Raw genomic sequence first — 21,609 nt, 5'->3', positions numbered from 1 at the left:
GAATACACTGAGGCTTTCCAGATTTGCTCAAAGTGTCGATCACGGTGGCTTTATAAATTAACTGTTCGACCCAAGAAACATGTATCCTGTAGTGTTTTTTTTATATATATATATATATACATAACTCATTTGGAGTGTGAAAACAACACATCACGTAAAAGTATGCTACTGACTTGAGCTATGAATGCAGACGACACTCCAATTTGCAGTCGTTAGAAAATGAGACGTGAAAAACACCATTTATGTTGCCATGGGCTGAGATGTTTCCTTGTCCGAAGGCCTCTCTGATGTTGATCTATGTTGTGGAAGACTCTCAAGAAGCCACTCTGCCGCAGTGCCTTGTTAAAAAGTTCAATTCCTGAAGGTCAAACCTCAGGATAAACTTGCTAAGTATCCATGACAGTAATCCTGTCCTGCAGATGATCAACATGTTAAAAAAAAAAAAAAATACATGTTGATGCTGCAGTTCTATGTGATGCAAGCGTTTTACAGTGACATTTCTATGATCCTGGGTTATTCAGTGAGCGAAAAAAAAAAAAAAAAAACAAGCACAGTTATACAAATGTACAGTAACAGTCTACTAAGCCCAAGTATTCAAACACAAAAAAGTGCTGTCACCAACACAAGCCGTTTGATTACAAATGCAAGCTGTTTTGGAAACACAGATTCGAGACTGGCCTCTTTCTCCATGCAATGGTTTCCACAGATGCGTAAATAGAAACAAAAGTGTGTAAGGCTGAGGAGAAGAGAATCTGGTATGAAGACTCTTTCCAAAGCAGGCTCCATGCCCCGCCTAATGACATCTAGTTTTGATTCCTCAGTGGCCACAGAATAGCTACATTCCACGGATTTGCTCGAACATTCAGTGAGAAACACAACAATGGTTTCGCCCACCTCTACACTACAATGGAACCAAACACATTTCCCCCCCACCACCACCACCCTCAAAGGCCAAACCCATATAAAAGGACGATCGGGACCTGTTTACACTGCATCATTACAAAACTGTGCAAGCAGACTATGAGGTGAGAGATAATGTCAGCAGTGTTGTGTAAACTTTGAATCGTTGTTACTGTGTTTCTTTACCACCCAGAGACTAATATTATTTCACACAAATCTATTCCCTGATCCAGAACACAAAAGTAACACCACCGGCCCAACCTCTGAAACGAAACATAAAGAGATATACAACTAATAATAAACATGTGCACTATGCCCATCGAGTGTCCGCATGTAGCCCGGTTGCTACTGATGTCCTCTTCTTCTTTTTTTTTTCTTTTTTTTCTTTATTTTTTTACATGTTATGGCACAGCACCACTTCACGACCATTAAAACTCAAAACACTCTCAACTTCTACGTTTTGTTTTTTTTTTTAAGAAAGAATACCTGCTTTGAGAACTTAAGATGACGGACACTTGTTTTGTTTTGTTTTGTTTTAACCATGCTGATGATGTATGTGTGTATGCCTCATTATCTAACATACAGTACGTATTTTGGCTTTCAAAAAACATGGCATAGATATTGTTTCTCATTAATAAACAGCACTAAACCTCAAAAAACGGAACAATCATCACGAATGGAGCACGGATTTGGCAATACTTCAAATCATCTTCGGTGACAAATGATAAAAAGCCGGCTGATGGGGATTCAGCGGCCGAACTGGAGGTTGGATGTAGCGTGTGTTGGCCGAGGTCTCTGGCAGAGTGCCTTATTATCTGTACAGGTGTTTCTTTTTCACAGACAAATAAACATCAAAGTGAGAGAGAGACGATGATACATGGCAACCGTCGCTTGAAAGCATGCATCCACCGAGGGGATGCCCTGGCATTGCCTATATATGAACGTTACATAGTCCCATATTTAGCTTTTAAACAAGTGAATGCATTGGTGGACCGTACCAGCCAATACCAGAATAAAAGAGTGCCCGATAAGCGAGAGGGGGGCGGGTTCCTCCCCTCCGCCTCTCCTTCCAGCTCTGTCCATCTCCCATCATGCTACTGTCTCACCAGGAGGTCCCTGCTCTGCTGTGTCCTGCTCCGTCCCCGTCGCCGCTATCAGTCCCTCTTCCTGCTGTGTTCCTCGGCGACCTCCTCCACCTGAGGCCCGGGGAAGGCGTGGTGGTACAGGTGCCTGTGATTGGCCGCTACATTGTACAGCTTGTAGAGAGCCTGTGGAGGGGGAGATGAAGATGTTCAAGGCAGAAATGTGCCGTTTGAAAAGGGGAGGGCCACCCCACCTTGTTATAATGTGGCACAAAAACAATGAATGCCACTAGAATATAACTTAGAAATACCTCAGGATGACTCTTTTACTCCATCATAGCCCAGATCAGAAGAGCATTTAACTCATGTTTTTGTGTGCATTAAAACATCAGATTCAAGACAGGCATTAAAAAGTGTTACATTAATTCTTTGGATTATTAGTCCTTGCATGAACCTGAGGGGTTAATCCTTCCTGACACTAGTCAACAAAGTGCCGTGCCCTCCCATTTGAAACTGCATAGTCTGCCTTTTAAAGAGATTTTACTCTTCAGCACAATATAACCCATCTATAAGAATTTTGTGGATGTAAGTTTTTTATTTTACTGTCAAATATAAGTGTGTGTTATTGCTTTATCCTTTTATATATACTGTATATGTCTGAGATTTTGTATTGTATTTTGTGTTTCTTTCTTGTGGTAGCATATGTGTTTGACCTTTAGGTAGATAAGGTGTCTTTCTGGGTGAGGTTAAAGGTCATATGGTCAGGATTTATATATATATATATGGTGTAAATGTTTTTGTCCCTCAATTTTCAAGGACCAAAACAATGCTGTTTCTCTAAATAAAACTGAAGAAACTGAAATCTGTGCCTATAATTGAGACTTTGGAAGACATAGGAGTTTGGAATTTACTCCATCTTGAATTGTGGTATATACAAAGATGTCTAAAGGCCAAAATGTTGTTCTTTGGTATTATTAAAGACTTTTGCAATTAAGGAGGAAGTACTTTTGTCAGTGATAGATTTTCATAGTCACTGAGTTGGTTGTGGAGAAAGGGGTACATTGCCTTTTGGGAGGCAAAGTTGATGGGCAACACTTCCAGAAAGAGGCAACAAAGCAACACAAAGAGTGAAAAATCAGTTCAAATGTGTCCTGGCAACCAGATGTTCCTATTTCATCAAAGTAACAATGCTGAGGAAAATCTGAGGCGTGGTTGCCCATCCGTGCTGGCCAAAAAGTTGCTCTTTATATCACAGCTTTTGTAAATATTTCCACTTTGTTTGCTCCACTTACCTCATTCGTGCTCCCCTGCAGAAAGGCATAGAAGGAAAACATATAGAATGTGAGCACACACATGTAACAAGAATTTAAATTAAAAAAACATTCTACCAAAATACAGACAGTAATGCACTCTTGCTGCCCTATTTCCTGGCCTTTTCCTGCTTGATTTAAAAGAGATTGTTGCCACCTAGTGGTTAAAATATTCCAGATGTTACTGACATAGACTTGGAGAGACAGAGAGCCACAAACTGAAAATGGTCCTATCATAGGAAAATAATTTACAACAGGCACAGATCCTTATCTAAACCTTAACCTGTTCAAAAACTCTTATTTTCCATTAAAATTTCCCTTAAGTGGCCTCAAAGTCAGAAGAAAATAAATCTATATTACACAAAAGCGCATATATATTCTTTGTCTGCTGTGTCTGCTACATCACATGTGGGCTGAATGAAATATTCAAATGTAAGATGTCATTGTTTTATGGCTGCACTATTTCAAAGAAAATATAAACATGTCTTGTGCATTATTGGATATGCATTTCCTTCTAATTCAGCAGGCCATGTTTGGTATCTTTGGAAACCTTGGGATCTCCACTAAAATTTAAAATAAAGTTCTGTGGGTTTGAACAAAGCTTGGCTGTCTGGTGTGCATTTGTAATGACAAACCCACTGACAGGACTGGTAGCATCAGCTCTGACCAGTTTTGGTGTTGGTCACAAACTGTGACTGTAGTGGTCGCTGTGCCTGCAACTAGATTTCTCAAAAATGACATTTCACTAGCTCTTGGTGTTTTTTTTTTTGTTTTGTTTTTTTTTTTTGCTTTGCATATTCTTCAGATTAAATGTGCAATTTGTACTTGTACTGTGTTATGGATGCGACTGTTTTCTCGGAGTTACCTGGTCCCACAGTGCGCCGGCCACCTGGTCGATGACAGCGCCCAGTTCTCGGTATTCGCCAGAGTACCGGATGTAGGCCCAGGTGCAGAGGGTGATCAGCGCCAGGCCCAGGATCATGTTACACACACTGGCAATGATGTCCACACCCACAAAGCCTGTGATGCCCGCAGCCACATACATGACAAAGATGACCACAAACAGGGTGGCCGGTGTGCGGGCTGCGTGGAAGATGTTCTTGGAGTCATTGTGCTTGATGTACTGGACGAAGACCTCGTCAATTTCCGCCTCCAGCTGCTGCAGGTAGCGGCGGCTGAACTCCTCGCCTCCCATCTTCTTCACCCCCCGGAAAACTTGCAGGGCCTCCTCTCTGATGACGCTGTGTCTGGCCTGCAGCTCGCTGGGGGCCAGGAAGGGCCGGTCGCCCCCGCAGACCTGGCGGGAGGGGGGACAGAAAGGGAAAAGAGGAAGAAGCAGGTGGATGTAGAAGGTTTACAGCACATACTTTCTTAGAATACCCCTTTGCTGTTTCACTCACCTCCTCCATCTTCTTATTGTACATATCCTTTGCTGCTGCTACTGCTGCAAGGTTATTCGCCTCTGCTGTCGCCTGAGAGGGAACACATGCAAAAACTGTAGTGTGATTTGTTTTGCAATCAGCTGTAACATGTGATCAACAAGAAGGACGCACTATGGTGTGAATGCAACAGGAACAAAATGTACCTGCAGCATGGATTTTGGATGTGGCAGCTCCTCTCCCTGGTAAATTTTGATGTATGCCTGAAATATATAAATTACTTAAATCATCAAGCACAATAAATGCAAGATTTTGATATCAGTGCAAAGATATATTGGCTGTAAAGAGTTTAATAGCTCATAAAATAGAAAAGGTATCAAGAGGTGAAGATGTGCAGCACAAGAAGTAGAAGATACAATGCAAATAGAGGAAAACATTTAATATTCTGTAGTGGTGTTGGCTCTCAAATGTGATAATATTTAGGCTACCAGTGGAAGTCTGATTTGCAGATACGATGGGGTCTACTCAAGCAAGCTTGTGCGTTTTACAGTATTATGGTCCCGTGCACAGCTCTGACCTTGAAGTACTCCACCAGGCCTCGGCAGGTGATGTTGCTGCCGTTGATCTCCTTCACATCGAGGTTACGCGGGCTCAGAAGCCACGGCACCAGAACCTGCAGGTTGTTTATGAACTGGCTGTCGATCTCTGGACGATGGAGAGGAGACAGCTTTAGGCAAGAGTGTGTGTGTGTGTGTGTGTGTGTGTGTACTGGAAAACAACTGTGTTTGCTCAATCTTTTTTTTATTTTTTCCATCTGTGGTGGTGCAGGAAGCCTGTGGGAGAGATTGTCGCTGACCCCTCACACCATGAACACCACATAAACCCGGCTCTCGCTTCCTGGAAGTGTTTTCTAACATTCAGAACACAAACAACCAGGCACAAGAACAGCTCCTTCCCCCGGGCGGCACTAATCAATAACTCAAGTGTGCACCACAAACACCGTGTACTGCAGTGGCCAACAGCACGCTGGCATCTGGCACCTGCACTTGCCATCCTACGGTCTATACTGATGAATAATTGCGTATTTATATCGATTTATGCTCCGTAACCCTGGGCAATACTCTCCAGATCTGTATACAAATCCATTTTTTTCTATTACTGACTTCTGTGGCTTGCCATCATTCAGGCTCCAGCAGAGAATCTAGCATACTCTATACATAAAAGAGCTGCTTGTTAAATTTCCACTTATATATATCCAATACATTTACCCATATCTTTTTATTTCCTACTTGTTTGTATACCCTTGTGCTACTAAATTATATACTACCCTAAAATAGATCTATTCCCTGGTCAATTTCCACTTTTAGATGTTTATGTGTTATTATAATTGTATTTTTAAACTATAACAATGTTGTTTTATGTCTAATGTGATGTATGGCTATAACAAATCAAGTCAAAGTTGTTCTATGCACAAAGTTAGCTGAATTAAAAAGAAAAATGACTTCGGATTCTGTGATAGCCTGATCTGTGATATAGGTAGGTACCTTTGATTCTTCCATCGAAGTGAGGGTTAGTGGCCACTTTGAGGCCAGGGTGAGGCATCAGGAAACAGGAGATGTTGGTGAAGCAGGAGTGGATGTGTTTGCGCACGTTCTGCAGCTCCTCGTGCTGATTCTCTGAGATCTGCACGACAAACATGACGGCACAGATCAAATTAAGCGTCCTTGAGAGGCTCGAGTTAGCCTCATTTGGCTCCATACTGTTTTCAATAGAGTTAAACCTGACTTTAATCAAAGCCAAAGGCAAACAGAAACTTTGGTGGTTTAACTAATGTCTTTTACCCTCAATGTGTCATTCATTAGTGCATTTAGAAAAGAAAATTAACTTCCTGATTTGACTGCACTGAAAGTGAATTGACCTCTGACCCCAGTAACATCAGTGACATCTGACCTTAAGCCTCTTCTCCAGGAACTTCATGCCTCCCTCCTGTCCGTAGGGAAATTCATATGGAAAACTCCAATCTCGAACGAGGAAAATCATGGACTGGAAAGAAAATATATATAAAGTTCACAGAAAGTGCACATAGTGTCAGGTAAATTGTAAATCACAGAAAAAGCACTAAAGTCATTTCCACATCCTTTTTTCTGTGTAAAGTTTCTAATATACTAATATTCAAACTGCTTAAAACAAACGCTATTAACAACTTGTTAATGTATTTATACCCAGGCGTGGCTGTTTTATTGTTGCAAAACCAAGAAATGAAATTAATACCTGGAATGGTTTGAGGAAAGTCTCCTCCATTGCTAGCCTTCCATACTCAGTGAAAAGCTGAAATAAAGTGATGAGACAAAAATCAGTGAATATGTGAAATTTCAGGACTATCTATTGCAGTAACATAGTTATTCCCATGAAAAAAAGATAATCCATTCCCAGTGCAATAGCTAAAATTAATAGAAACAATTGAGAGCTGTGAATTTACAGTATTAATAAGAAAGTCTCCCGGAGCACATGAACTCAGAGTGGTGATATCAGTAAATGTGCATTTTTACAGCTTTTGACTATGATGGTTTTGCTTTCTGAATTATGTTTCTGTATGTTAGTGCAGTATCTTTCTGTTATGCATCAAAGCACACAGTCAAACACAATTTTGTTTGGCAAAAAAAAAAAGTTTTTTGTTGTTCTAAATGCCCTCTGTTATGCATTCAGGTGGGCCAGTGTTACTAGTTACCTGTAAATGCTGAAGGTCGTCCTCCTGTACATTCTGCGAGATGTTGTATACCTGAAAAAAAAAAAAAATGAACACAGTGTTGTCTCTTTAAACCAGTTCCAAGTGGGAAAAAAAACATTGCACACCTATTTAACAAACACCACTTTTGTTTCATTGACTGCAGAGAAAAAATATTGTTCTGGACTGATATAAAAAAAAAATAGCAAAATGTCTAAAGCAAGACAACACTGTTTTGAGCACACCACAGACTATTTTTACCCACCGAGTTATACACATAAATATGCATGTGGTATTTATTTATTTATTTATGTATTTATTTATTCATTCATGTAATCAGATGGGCTGTACCTGCATGGAGCTTATCATGGTGCTTAATGCAAACACGGTGGCTGAATCCCTCAGGGTCGACTGGCTGTCGAAGGTGCCTTGGGTGTCCATCAGCAGCACAGCAACCTGCAGAAACACACAGCACAAGATCTTCATCTGCGTTTTAGGCAGCTCAGTGTGTCTTTTGTTCTTCTTTTATGCTGAACAAATAATCTAGTGTGAGTGGCGAGGAAGATTGAGTTAAAGACCGTCAAGTTTGTTGCATTAAAAGAAGAAACCGTTTATATAATGCAAACAAATTAAATGAGGGACGGAGAGATATAAAAAAGACAAACACATTTAAGATGGATGAAGGTAAATCATTAGATAAAAGGCAGATTAAAAGGTTGCTGTGGGCTTAGCTGGCCTGAGCTCATCAGCAAATCATCCCATAATCTCAGGGCTCTTTTGGTGAACACAAGGTCAGTTTCAGTGTGAGTCTGGCCTGAAGAAGCAGCAAAAAGAGCCTTGACTCAGGATCTAAAGTTATTAAGGGGCTAAAAGGGCTGCAGTATAATCATTAGGAACAAAAACTTGCAGAGATTTAAAAAGGATCTTGAAATAAACTCTACACAATTGGATGCCAACCAGTGTAACAATGTGGTGTCTGTTTTGCACCAGTTAACATCTCTGCTGCTGAGTTCTGCACAGCCTGAAGGTGTAAAGGGAGGTATAACACTCTCGTGGCGCAGGATTTTCTCCAGGTTTCTCAGCACCTTCAAACACCTTCAAACTGGATATATTCCTCAAAAAAAAAAAAAAAAAAAAGACAGTGCTATCCTCTTAAGCTGATAATCAAAAGTAATATCAGCACCTGAAAACATCTTAAGAAACAACAGAGGACTGGTGCAAGTGTATAAACTTAAAGGAGTGAAGCTGTGTGGATTAAAAAAAAACAAGCAACACAAAGCAATCGGGAAGAAAGTATTATAGTATTACAGCGTATTGAATTAGGTCAGACACAGAGATTCTGCTTTATCCAACTCGTGAATGGTACAAAGCCTCCACCTTTCTTCCATCTGGCTTGTCCACCAGGAAGACCTCGCTCCAGATCTGGATTCCTGTGGTCTCCCTCTCTGAGCCGCCCCTCCAGGAGAAGCCGGTCAGAGGCTCCTCCGGATCGCCCAGCCAGTCTTCAGACGCCTAAACAGCATGGAGTCACAACAACTAAGATCATATTGTACTTAAACTTCTGCAAATACAGTGTATGTATGAATCTACAGACTGATGTACCAATCTGGCATTTAAGTGACTTTTGGATGAGGGAAAGTCATGTGGTTTCTCTCTGACTAGAGCTACATAAAACAGTTGAAAATCTGCAATTAATTATTACTTTCTTTCCTCTTCTTCACCTCCTTGTTGTAAATGCATTCTTTGTGCATTGGCAGAGATGTTTCCTATTGTTTCCCTGCCGCCGAACAGTTTGGGTGGGTGACCCCGCTGAAGCTGCTAAATCTATTTTATATTTAAACTGTTTAAGGATTTTATTAGTGTGGGTTTCAAGATGGTCTAAGTGCTGTTTTAGATTATTTTCCACCCTGACAAGAATTAAATACTGAGGAAAAAACTAAACACTATTCTTTTTTATTTTGGAAAAGATATTGTATCTCAGGATGAAATATTAGCTATTGGCAGTTCCTATGCAATAATATTGGTATTGACCTTAAGAAACCAGTATCAGTGAAACCCTAATATGAAAGCATACCTATATGCAAAAAGCATACACTCTTTTAAAGAAGCAGTAATTTAGTAATCACAATTAACCCTATAAAGCCATTTGTATCATATATGAATCACGTTACCAAATAACACATTTCTATTTTCAGTTTAATCAGTACTTGACCAAAATACTGTTGTATACCTTTGGAAACTTCCCCTGTTCACCCTGGACCATACCATTGGCACTTCAAGTACTGTCATATATGATACAACAGAAAAAATCATATGTAATAACATATTTTTTGAAAAATCTTTTTTTTTTTTTTTTTTTACATTTTGTTATAGGACTAAATAAAGGGTTCAATTTTTAAAAAAATGGAATTTTCTGACAATTCTTTCATAGTTCAGGCTTTATAGGGTTAAGGAGATTCAGCAACTGAAGTTAACCTCAAACTAGGGCTCAAACAAAATCAAATATCAGAATATCTTTGACTGAGTACCCTGATATTGATATGTGACAATACTGTAGGGATGAGTGTTGATATTTTTGTAAGATAATTATAAACAGGGGAGTTTGAGAAACTATCATTAACTATCAAGTAGAGAGATGCAAATAATACGACAGCTAAAACAGTGTAATGAGTTAAGGAACTGCATCCCTTGACTGTAATTCAGCCATTAAAACTAGAAGATAACACTTATGTCATATCACAATAATATGATATTTGAAAAGCCCAGCTAATATCTAGCCACATGTTATAACACAGATATGATATCAATATATCGCCCAGGGCTGCCTCAGACTACAACAATAAAACTTCTGCATTTTTGGGGTAAGAGTGAAAGGTGACAGTCTCACTCCTGACTCAAAAGCTTTTCTCCATCCAGCAGACCTGCAGACACTCACATGGTTGTACATGTAGCGCAGCATGAAGTCCATGAGGAAGGACTTGCCCTTGCGGAAAGCCCCGGCCACAGAGATGGCCACCACCTCACGGTCCCTGACCTCCTCTGCCAGCAGGATGCGGCTCAGGGCCGCCTCGTCCAGCTCGAAGGTGTGATCATCTTTGACCAGCAGCACCTGGACGGGACGGGCCCGTCCATCCGGCTCCTCCTCCTCTGAGCTCCAGTCATACACATTCTTGTCACTGAAGGACCCTACAGGAGTGATATATAGCAACCACACAGAACAGTGAAACATTTTACTCCAGTTCAAGACAGGGAGAGGAAAGACCTTGAAGGAAATAAAAAGACTCCGGATATTTTCAACAATGACTATAGTTGGATATAAAAAGAAGGTGGAAAAACATCTGAATCCAGTTTGTAGAGAATAAATACACAAGGTGGTGGTGTTAACAGCTATTCTGTTTGCTGACATTTCCAAGATCCCTTTCTGTGCCCCTGCTTGTAATTTTAACTGGGATGTCAGTTTAAAATGATGTTATCATACATGTGAATGAGTGGACAGCCACAAGCTCTCAGTGATGGCAAGTGTAAATTCAGGACTCCATTTAACAATAAAGCAGGGAGGATAAGTCCATTATGCCTTAGTGGATGTCCCAGATCGATAGCATAGCCAGAGAGCTTGTTATTACCAGTAATGAATCAGGCTTTGCTAACCCATCTGTTCATATGCTGTGACATCATGTGTGTTCAGAGCTACGTCCGGAGCTTTCTGGGCAGTGACTCAGTCTGTTTTCTATCTTTGCTGTCTCATGTAGAGCGTGCAAATTGCCTGACCTTACTGTACAGATACGCTTATAGGGGATGCAGTGATTTGATGGTTTTCACTGGACTGTGTGAAAATTTGATCTTGCAAATCCCATCTTTGGAAACATTATGCTTTATGCTAGAGAAAACCTGGCTTAGGCTATGTAATGTTTGCAAAGCTCTGTTTCCAAAAGAGGATCTCTGGGAAAAGGAAGAAAATCCTCAACTACGTCACTCACACCGGTCTGAGTGGTTGTGGTTGTGACTGTGATTTTGATAGGATGACAGAAAATTATGCTTTAACACTGTCTAATAGTCTTACACAGGCACAGTGACAGAAGTGAAGCAGACAAAATTTGGGAGTGCATTAAAATGAATGAAGCCTGCCGGGGATGCAGTGTGAATAATTTAAGGAGGAATCATCCGTGGCTTCGTGCTGGACCTGGAGAGGACTGCCAGTTTGACTTCACGTCTCCTGCACAGGCCTCACCCTGTATGAGCCTGGTTAACCTGATCATGTTGCTGCCTATAAACACGCCCAGCATGCAGGCTGCAAGCTGCTGCTGCTCTTCTCCTACTTAGCAGCAGCATAAGACGTCAGAAAGCCACTACATCATGCACTGTCTGCTTTAACTGGGTCAGTCCAACTAAACTCTCACTAATGACAAGTAGCGGCATTTCCCTTCTTTCCTCAGCCCTGATTTAGTCACTCAGTGTCTTTCCTAGAAGGCCTGTGTCTGCAGCTAGTGTGGGTCATGTAGTGATGGAAATGATCATTAGGATAGGGGTGATCATAGTGCTGGAAGAGGTGGTGATGACGGTGATAATGGTGAGGATGCAATGGGGATGACAAGCTGTTTTCTTAGTGCAGTATTAGTCCACGCTAATTGACCCCTTCATTATAAAATGGACAGACTGAACAAAAATCAGAAGGTTGTTTTCAGGCCTCTGGGCCTGTACTTCTCTATCAATGTATTTCCAGTATGCTTTTACTTGTAGGTTGTAGTATAATGTTTCCTTTAAAATTGTGTTGCTGTCTTTAATGCTTGTATTTGTCATTATTGATCCGAAATAATTCCAAAAGACACTAAAATGACTGTTGTTATACACCTGAATGTCTATAGGCCTATTACTTATGTCCATCCGAAGAGCCAAACAGAACGGCTTATTTCTCTCCACTAATAATATCATAGATCATCAACAACAAAATAGGCAGCGGGTAATTGAACGGTGATGAAATCCCATGTGAACGACTGTTTCATCATGGAGACTAAAATAAACATCTAATTAGCTGCATTGCTTACACCCTTGCATCGCCAGGATAAAAAAAAAAATGGTATGCGCGTCAAGGAAATATAAATGTTGTACATACACTCACCCCAGCTGTCTCTGTCTTTCTTGTTTCTCGCCATAATGTGATCCTTATCCCTCTATAACTCTAAATGAACAACCCTAGTCGGTAGTCATGAGGATCGGGATAGGGAGGATGCCCAATCTACACCAAAACGATGCTCTTGTTATAAGAGGATGATGGAGCTTTTATTCCCAGCGTGCTGCGGTATTTATACTGATCGCCAGGGGGCAGTGTTGTCTGTTGTTTCCAGTTTAGATGTGCAACGAGGTGAGACTGTCAAAATCTCCATGTTACTAAAGCAACTAACTAATAAACTGCAGAAACTACCATGTTCAGTTATAAATAGCTATAATCACTACATTAAAATAACCCTCCTCCGCGTATAGTGTGTGGGAATCACTACCAACTCGCCACTCAGTTTGCTATGTAAATAATAGCACGTTATCAAATTTCACCGGTAGGTGGCGGTCGCCGCAAATACTTTGGCACACATGCTGCATTCCCTCGCTGTCGGAAATGTTGAGCTCACAAGTTGAACATAGCGGTAACTAGGAATGGGGAAAATGTGACGTTTCGGTCATACCCGTGTTACCGATGTGTGACTTTTATGGACGGAGAGCTACTATTCGCATGGTAAAATTTGTGTTTACGAAAACGTTTCAGCTGATGAGTGACGTACAACATCAGTATCACGGTTTTATCCAGATTGAATCCTCTTCACGCTACCACTGCAACCAAAAGTAACTACGTACCGCTTGATTTCTAAAATAAAACAACATCTCTAAAATTCATCGACATTTGTTGGAAGATTTGTTTTGCAATTCTCTCCGACCAAAAGTACTTGAATGTATTTACGATTTGAGATGGGGAGCGCAAGCATACGTGGGGCACTTGAACGCAACACCAGAGCGCCGTACTGCTAAGAAAGATTAGCAATACCGACTGACTGTTGCGTTTCGAGTGATTTTGGATAGCAGCGTCTTAAAACAATACCTAATTATTCGCGTGGTTTTTCTAGTTGTAGTTTTTTGACACGACTGCGAAACTTCTCCGAGGCTGTCAGTGCGGGGAAATGACATGTCAACGCTTTTTAACCTCATGCCTGAATTCCTGCGAGTGAAGTCGACTGCAACGTCTGCTGTTGTTGCAGGACAGAGGAGAGAGTGAACAGCAGCCGCAGCCAACTGAAGTTTACAGTTTCCTCGAGAACAAAGGGACGCGTCTTGTTTTCGGATTATCATTCGACGCCACGATACAGTTTAAATACCCCAAAGAGATTTAACATGCGAGACTTACTCGTCCACTGTGCCTGTATTGTAAAAGGTAAGCTATGTTGAACTTAGAAGCAACAGCCCCGAAGCTAACGTTGGCTAGCTAGCATTAGCTGGCTATCGTGGATGCTAAGCCCCCCTTCACTCAGACCTGGCTCGGGCTATTTGCTGGAATTGACCATAATGTCTTTGCCATACATATACTTAGTGCTGTTAATACAGTGATAGTATGGACACTGAACTCTGTAAAATTAACAGTATGGCCGCAAGTAATGTAAATGATAGTTTCAAGAGAAACAGATGTTGACTTCTGTAAATTAACGGTATATGACATAATACCATCCATATTTACCAAATAATTTGTGACCCAGTCTGTTCACGTTACCTCTGTTTGTACTGACGTGCATATGCTAAACGTTTGTCATTATTTTTAATGTATCAGTAAGACCCTTTCTTTGAGATTTTACTTAAAAAAAATTTTTCGTAATGTGTCTCATTTATCAGGACATGGACCAGGGGAAGAACCATCTATGTAGTTAAGTTTCCGACCTCCACTTCATCAAGCCACTTCGTCTCATTTGATCAGGCCAACTAAATGTAAAGGATCATTTGTGTCAACGAGCCATTTAAGCTGCCATGGATGTCTTTCCCCGGCCAAGTGGCGAAATCCAGAGAAGGAACCCACAGCAGGATTTTGAGCTCATTCAGCGGGTGGGAAGTGGCACATATGGAGACGTGTACAAGGTAATAGGACTCGGCTCTCCAGGCTGTCATTATAGTTTTGAGATATCTTGAGCCATGTGCATACCATCACATGACTAATCAACCTTCATCCCAAATTTAAGATAGTGTTGTTTGTAAGCCATGCAAATATATGGGCAACATATTTGACAGGAGCTACTGAATGAGGACCAAGTTCTGCATCTGTTGTACTTGCTCCCCTCACTGCGACAGAAAAACACATCTTTGCAATTGATGAAATGTTGCTGATGAAATGTTTCTACATTGTCATTCACCAAAGACACCACAGTTTTTGGAAGAGAGTTACTCTATTATTGAGTGTATGTTCTCATAAATAAGGAGCTGGCACCTAGTTGTGGCATTGCCCAAACATATCATTTTGGACATTTAGCTGACAGTTTTAACTTTTTGTAAGATTGCCTCTGATCCAAAAAAAAAAAAAAAAAAAAGGAATTAGTTCTCTGGAAAAGTTATCTTGGTAAACAAGATAATTCATCCGGTATTTTCATCCTCTCAGTTGGGTCAGGTGTGTTTCTATTGTAGTATTTCTTTGTAGAATTTCTTTGTTTATCCATCTGCCACCAGTGACTAAGCGGCCAGCTTGATCCAATGTGTGATAGTTCAGGCTGCCTGTCATGGCCCCTTGCCTCACAAAGCCATCTCTGGCAAGCAGCCCCCCTCCAGACAGGCCACTGGTGGAATGCTGCGCCTGGTATTCTCCCACAGCTCGCAGGCTCAGGGCTGCGGCGGGGTGAAATACGATCAGGCCCCTGTCCAAACACGCGTTCGCTATGGGTGTGTTCTGTGCTGCACTGACAGCGGAAATACTCAAAATTGGGAAAAGTCCTGTGGCCTGTTGTGCAGACTTCAGGTTTAGTTTGCATTGGGTTAATGCAGCTAATGAAGCATGTTGGGGGTGGGGGGGTGGGGGGGGGGGGGGGGGGGGCAGTGATGCCTTTATCTTAATAGTTTGAATAGCAGCTTTCAGGCCTGGTGTATTTCTAAGGTCTGGTACCATTAATTGGAAATCATATTAACGCCATTTGATGATTCTCTTGATTATGATTTATGTTGTCAATTAGTGTGTCATCAAAAGGAAAAAAAATCCATCAGTATTTATTTCATACTTAAAGATGTTGTTTCATAATAATGATAAAGATGCTGTTTTTCAGTCTTCTTAAACTTTTATTGAATTGTGAGTGTTATAATAAAAATTTAGAATTAGTTGTTCCAGAATCAAATTTTTTTTATGTCATTTTGTTTTTGCATTTGCTTCAGTGGAGCAAATGACAATAACTGCATCTGTGAAAAGCCAAAGAAGGTGCGCAGAGCATCAATTTCAGTTGCACTCTAATCAGTGGTAGTGTCAAAGTTGTTTGCTTGCTTATTTTAAGCGCCGTTGTTTTCATTGCTCACTACAGCTATAGTTCATGAGAACCTTCACTAGCGCTAGACCTAGACATCAGGCACACCTGTTTTTCCACAATTCTGGCATTGTGATTGATCTAGTGTTAGATCTTGTCTCTTTCCACCATGTAGAAGAGGTCTGCTACATGCCAGACAACTCCCTCCTTCAGCCAAAGGTTGTTGAAGGTTTTTAAAGCCATGTTGTCTGCTATTTTAGCACATTTTTGAACCTGTGTTTTGAACTTCTCCTTTTTAGGTTTAGTTCTCAGGTTTGGTTTGGCTACACTGAGAGATGTAGACCTAAACACAGGCTGCGAGTAACTGGCAGATTCACCAGCTGTCAGTTCAAAGTATGCATTTTAAAAACCTATGCCTAACACATGCATCACACTAAAGATGCAGAATAGTAAATGTGCAAATATTAATACATTTTTGCAGAATTATTTGTTTCCCTGTCTGTCTGTAATGTTTTTATTTGTGCATGTGTGTGTGGCATCAGAGGCTGAACAACTCCAAACTTTGTGTGGAAGATTGTTTATGTCTGAGTCACTGGTGCATTCTCAGTGTTGAGAGGTGGACATCCTAGAGGGTTTTATGGTTTATGGGTGATTTGGCTGTTTGGCTCATTGCTTCACTGCCGGTCTTCACCAGGATTTGGAACTCAGTGCAGCTTACTTTCAAATTGAAATTACTTGGATGATGCATATATTCTTTTTAAATTTTCTGGGGTAAATGGAGTTGTTGCTGTTGGCATAAATAGAATATAACTGCTGATCGCAAAAAGCTGCAAAAATGGAAATATAGCTGCAAAAATGGAAATACAGAAATGCAAAGAAGAAACCAGAAATTTAAAGAATCAACACAAGTGTAGAACTGTACATTTGACTGAATCATAAGTTGATATTTATAACAAACATATTTAGTTTACATATTGTCATAGTTGTGGACCGACATTGCTCATCTTCTCCTTGCTGACTAATGCTGGCCATGGGTTGACATAATGACATCAGATGTTGACATTTCTTTTGTAGAACTTTTGATTTAATTGTAGTTGCCCCAGTGTGAAAACATAACAAAGTTAATCAGCAATTGTGGCACAAATGCAGTGATGTTGAATTTGTCCAACAGCGCTGCGTGAGAACATGTTCCCCCATTGCATGTATCTGATCATTTCCACTCCACTTCTCATGCTGGCAAAAGGATCATCCAAATGACATTCATCGCTCTCATGCCCATGTAGGCCAAAACTATAACCAATGTCCCAGCAAGTGCATCATGTTACATAACGTTATTGGTTTTGTCGTTGGGGTGAACAGTCGAACAACAAAATGTGATTTTAACTAATACTACTGTTGTATGATGTCACGAACCTCACTGAAAATTGTGGTGTTTTGTGTTTCAGGCTCGAAACATACAAACAGGAGAGCTTGCTGCTGTAAAGATTATTAAGTTGGAACCAGGTAAGAATGACTACCTCATTATCTTAGCTTTCCACATCACAGTAGGGGGGATAGCTGCTTTTTGGATGGCTGTTATGGCAGGGTTCCTGTTGGGAATGGAAACTCAGGAAAAGTCTGGAAAATTACTTGATAATTTCCAGGTTTTGAACACATGCATGAAAAGTATTAAAAAGGTTGAAAATATATTGCGTAGTGGTAATACAGTTTACTGCAAATTGTAATGTTGCTGTAGACCCAATGTCATTATTGCCCATATTTTGATATTTGTGGGCCTAGTTGCAAGTTGTGCAGCCTGCATATGCTGCCTGCATTCATCACATTGAATATGGACTAAAATATTAAATCTACTGAGGAATAAAGATGTGGAAAAAGTATGGAATTAATAAATTAATAAAAAAGGAAATGTTTTCATGCTATATTACAGAGGATGTTGTGCTAAACACAATAAAATAAATGGTGAAACTTAGTGACTCTTTTCAAGATCTCCTCTGAACCAGCAGCCTCACAATTTCTCTCAAGCAGAGACTGTGTGTGTTAAGAGGGAGAGGAGGATATTTATGACTGTGCTCTGCTTGGGGTCTGGACTACTGATGCTGACCTAGTGACAGTGTTAGTGTGATCCAGATCAGTGGGATTACGAGAGAGCTTTATACCATCAGCAACCAGACAAAGCCCAAATGATTACCAGTCATTGAAGGAAGAGATTCTCCTCTGTTTGTTTTCTCTTTAATTCACCCTGTCAATCACTGTTGGTGTTGTGCCAGGATTGCAGGGATGCAGGCTTAAAGGTGTGTTCAACTCAATTCAGGTCTGACGTTCTCATGTTGATTTTCTCTTTTTGGTGAATCATGCTGTCATCTGTTCAAGCTGTAAGCTCAGGATGACCTGTCTTAAATGGGGAAATCAAGAAATCACTGTGCAAATTTTTCTCTGTCTTCAGATAAGTCAGTAGGGGTCTTGAGCTCTAACATAAGGACATACTCTGCAGGAAGGAGGATGGGATTAAGATGTAATACAGTGTGACTTTGTGTGCACAGCAGAAGATCAGGGGGCTTAGCTGCAAGTTGGAAGGAAGACTGGAGAGACACAGGTTGTTTTCTTAGGTTCATGACTCTCAGGGCTTATTCACACTGGATCAGGCACTGTGGCAAAAACGCAAGGAATCTCATTCATTTTAAAGGGCAGTACTGCGTTTTGGCTGCGGCAGTGAATGCCACAAAAGATAGTGGCAACCGGCAACAAGTCAACCTTTGCCGCAACATAGTTAGACTTCACGCTGTGGTGGCTAATTGTGTGGCCAACAAAAAGACCAAACATGGTGATTCTGGTAAATACAGCCTTATTAACATGAGCCTGTAAATGAACTTACTAATACATTCCAGATTAATAGCGCTTATCGTGAGGGAACTTGTGACTTTCAGGGTACTTTAAAAAAAAAAAAAAAAAAAAGTGATACACAAGTGACCAGTGAAAATGGAAGACTTTCTTGTCAAAAATAGTCCCATGGTGTTGTGTTCTTGTGCCTGATAAGTGTATTTGCTCAGTTCATCTATGATGGAGCAAATACTGACTTAATCTCAAGATGTATTTGGAAAACCCAGCCCAGGTCATCTTGTTTTAACAATGTCACTCCTCTCTAAGCGACAGGTAAATAGCTCTGGGCGGAACCTGGAATCAAACTGGTTTGACCAGGAGGAATGACGTTGGTATGAAGGAAGAGACCGAGACAGAGACATGAGCCGGGAGTGTTTTTAAGTTGTCAGGGTTCAGTCTTGGGCGCAGAGCAAGCTGGACTTACAAGTCGGAAGGTGAATGACCATTGCAAAATGAATTAAAGCTGGTCTTCACTCAGTGATCATTGAGTGAAAGTTTCAGGCCTTTAAGTTAGAGGATTTTCAAAGAGGGTTGTCATTATTTTCTTCAAAGAAAGATTTGATTGCATATGTTCTTTACTTGCAGTGCCCAATTTAAATATGTACAAACCTGTTACATCATCCTGAACAGATGTGATGGCTGTCTTTTTTGAAAATAACAGATACATGAAAGACAGCAGCTTGTCCTTTTGATCACTATGATTATACCTCACTAGCCTGTACGTCCGTCATGGGACAAGTGTTTTTTTTTTTTTTTTTTTGTGGTGGTGTTGTCTCTGAGAAGTTGGCACTTGCCTCCTGGTAATAGTTGTTAGCAATTAAATACAGTGTGGTGTAAAACTTCTCTCAACATTGCACACAAGATAACCGTCTTAGTTTCATAAGCTGTAAGCTCAGAGTTGAACAGCTCAGAATCAGTAACTCTGAAAAGAAGGTATCGCAGAGTGCTTGATCAATCATTAACAGGATGGTATTCTACAAAAATCATGAATCTCCTGTCTGAGTGTCCTGTTGTGCAATTAACATTTAACATTTTATGTTTAGTTGAAAAAAAAAAAAGTGGCATTTTCCCACCACCGTGAATTGAAATCTGAAAAGAATGTTATACATATTCACAGTCTGTTTTCTAAAAAGCAGTGTTCAGAGAGTAAAGTGTTCAGTCTGAGAGGAAGTGGCTGCGCTTTGAGGCCTCAAGTCACCATGAGAAGACTGTTGGGGGGGCTCAAAGCCATGCTGAAATTATCCTTGCTCAGATTTTTGTGGCTCTCTGTACCATTCGCTGCATGTCAGAGATACTGTACATTTGAAAATGTCTCTAATCATCAGTACTGCCTCCTAATGTTAAGTGATTTGATATTGTGTAACACTGTAATTACAGATGCAATAACCTGTCATTACCACCTAATTAATGATTATCCAAGACTGTGATTTTTATGTTACCACGTTGTAACGGGGAAATGAGTGGGAAAAGATTACTTTAATGTTTGTCACTATTAAAGCTGTACTCTAAAGCCATAAAGAAATCACTAGGCTATAGCCTGCCTCTGTGAGAAACTGTGGATCACTGTTTTTATGCTGTGTTTTAAGGATGTAATCAGAGTAGAAAAGACAGCCTAGAATTGAGATACATATATTATATGGCATTAAGATATGACACATATGATTTGAGCCTATATTATTATAATCCTACTTTCTCTCCTCTCTGTTGCTCTCTTTTTTCATTGCCCTCTTTGTGCCTGAGTTGACAAATTGAATGAAAACATAACAAACAAACAAACAAAAAAAGATTAATGTAACAGTAACTAGCTTAAACAATATGCCACTCAATGTGCTTGTGGAGGTCTAAGGAGACATTTTTTGTGGACACAGCAGTCACTGCATTATATAATTTGTCTTTTTTAGATATTGGTAAAACATTGTGCAGGTGAGGCCACCGATCAGCAATTTTTGCAGGAAACTGCATGCAGGTTTCCTTATTCTGCTTCCTGCTCAGTTGGCATCTTGTCATTTGTTGTAAGGTGTTTCTCCTATTGCAACATTTAGAGCAGATAATAGACTTGTAACAAGGATATAAATGGCAATTAAAAAACAGGAAAAGTATTCTGTTACCACAGACTAACCACACAACTATTTTTCCCCCTAATTTGCATTTGTAACGCCTGCCGGAGGTCTAGAAAACCACCCCCAAAGGTGGTTTTCTGCACTGAAGCCTGCAACTTTCTGTATCCTGGTTGTGGGGCGAAATTCCGCTGTGATCTGGAAATAAGCATTTTTAATGGTAGTTATCCTTCTGAGTTGTTACTGTTATTGGAATTAGGTGCAATCAAGAACTACAGTTGCTATTGAGAGAAAAACGAAAAGAAACATTTTCAGATTAGGAAAGCTCAGCATGCCTTTCATTCAGGAATCCTTGGACAATATTTTTTAGGGAATACACAGATTCTCCAACACTTGCAACACCCCTAATTCCCACATCCATGCCTAAAAGTCATTTTCTCAAGATGCTTTGTCCCGGTGGCCCGACAGGCTGGTAGTACACTGGAGGAAACCCTGGTTCCCTTTATTCTTGTTACAGAAATGACTACTCTCTCAAGAAATGGACACAGTTAGCTTGTAGCAATCCCTCAATGAAGTCAAGTAGATTGCCTAATCGAGCAGAAGTAGATAAGAGGTGGCTGGGTGCTGAGGATAAGAGTAGTAACATGAAGAGGATTTAAGGACGACGTTAAATCAAGCTTCCTTGCCCTGTGATCCTTAAGAGAGCTATTTTCAGTTGTACATTAGTGGCAGCATCCCAGGCTGAAAGCAGTGGGATGTACACTCAGCTCACACTGTTTTCTTAGGATTCAAGAGAGTCAAAAGACTTGGC

At 40.5% G+C, this 21,609-nt stretch overlaps 2 protein-coding genes across 11 annotated transcripts in view; one reads left to right on the top strand and one right to left on the bottom strand.

The window, feature by feature from the left end:
* Positions 1-116: 116 nt before the first annotated feature.
* atl1 (atlastin GTPase 1) lies at positions 117-12,666 on the bottom strand. Its single transcript, XM_030044033.1, has 14 exons — positions 12,513-12,666; positions 10,332-10,582; positions 8,774-8,908; positions 7,748-7,852; positions 7,400-7,450; positions 6,943-6,999; positions 6,622-6,714; positions 6,216-6,354; positions 5,249-5,376; positions 4,878-4,934; positions 4,693-4,764; positions 4,158-4,589; positions 3,275-3,289; positions 117-2,168 (listed from the first exon to the last, which is right to left on the bottom strand). The coding sequence occupies exons 1-14, from the start codon at positions 12,544-12,546 to the stop codon at positions 2,055-2,057; spliced, it is 1,683 nt and encodes a 560-aa protein (XP_029899893.1). The 5' UTR covers positions 12,547-12,666; the 3' UTR covers positions 117-2,054.
* A 717-nt stretch (positions 12,667-13,383) lies between these two features.
* The window catches only part of map4k5 (mitogen-activated protein kinase kinase kinase kinase 5), a 32,713-nt gene continuing 24,487 nt past the window's right edge, over positions 13,384-21,609 (top strand). For 7 of the 10 annotated variants that reach the window (XM_030044013.1, XM_030044011.1, XM_030044012.1 and 4 more), the window contains exons 1-3: positions 13,386-13,811; positions 14,264-14,503; positions 17,310-17,367. In XM_030044013.1, the coding sequence (XP_029899873.1) occupies positions 14,396-14,503; positions 17,310-17,367 (166 nt within the window). In that variant the 5' untranslated portion in view covers positions 13,386-13,811; positions 14,264-14,395. Of the gene's footprint in view, positions 13,812-14,263; positions 14,504-17,309; positions 17,368-21,609 lie in introns of all 10 variants that reach the window. The other 3 variants (XM_030082147.1, XM_030082144.1, XM_030082145.1) reach the window with 2 other exon arrangements.

Source organism: Myripristis murdjan, chromosome 22, assembly GCF_902150065.1.
Source record: "Myripristis murdjan chromosome 22, fMyrMur1.1, whole genome shotgun sequence".
NCBI lineage: Eukaryota > Metazoa > Chordata > Actinopteri > Holocentriformes > Holocentridae > Myripristis > Myripristis murdjan.
Note: the sequence above shows the minus strand (reverse complement) of the source record. Positions and strands in the feature narration are given on the sequence as shown.

Coding starts and splice junctions, on each gene's coding strand:
- atl1 (XM_030044033.1), bottom strand. CDS start 12,546: ATGGCGAGAAACAAGAAAGACAGAGACAGCTGGG. Junction 10,583..12,512: donor GAAAGACAGAGACAGCTGGG/GTGAGTGTATGT, acceptor TCACTCCTGTAG/GGTCCTTCAGTGACAAGAAT. Junction 6,715..6,942: donor CTTTCCTCAAACCATTCCAG/GTATTAATTTCA, acceptor TTTTCTTTCCAG/TCCATGATTTTCCTCGTTCG.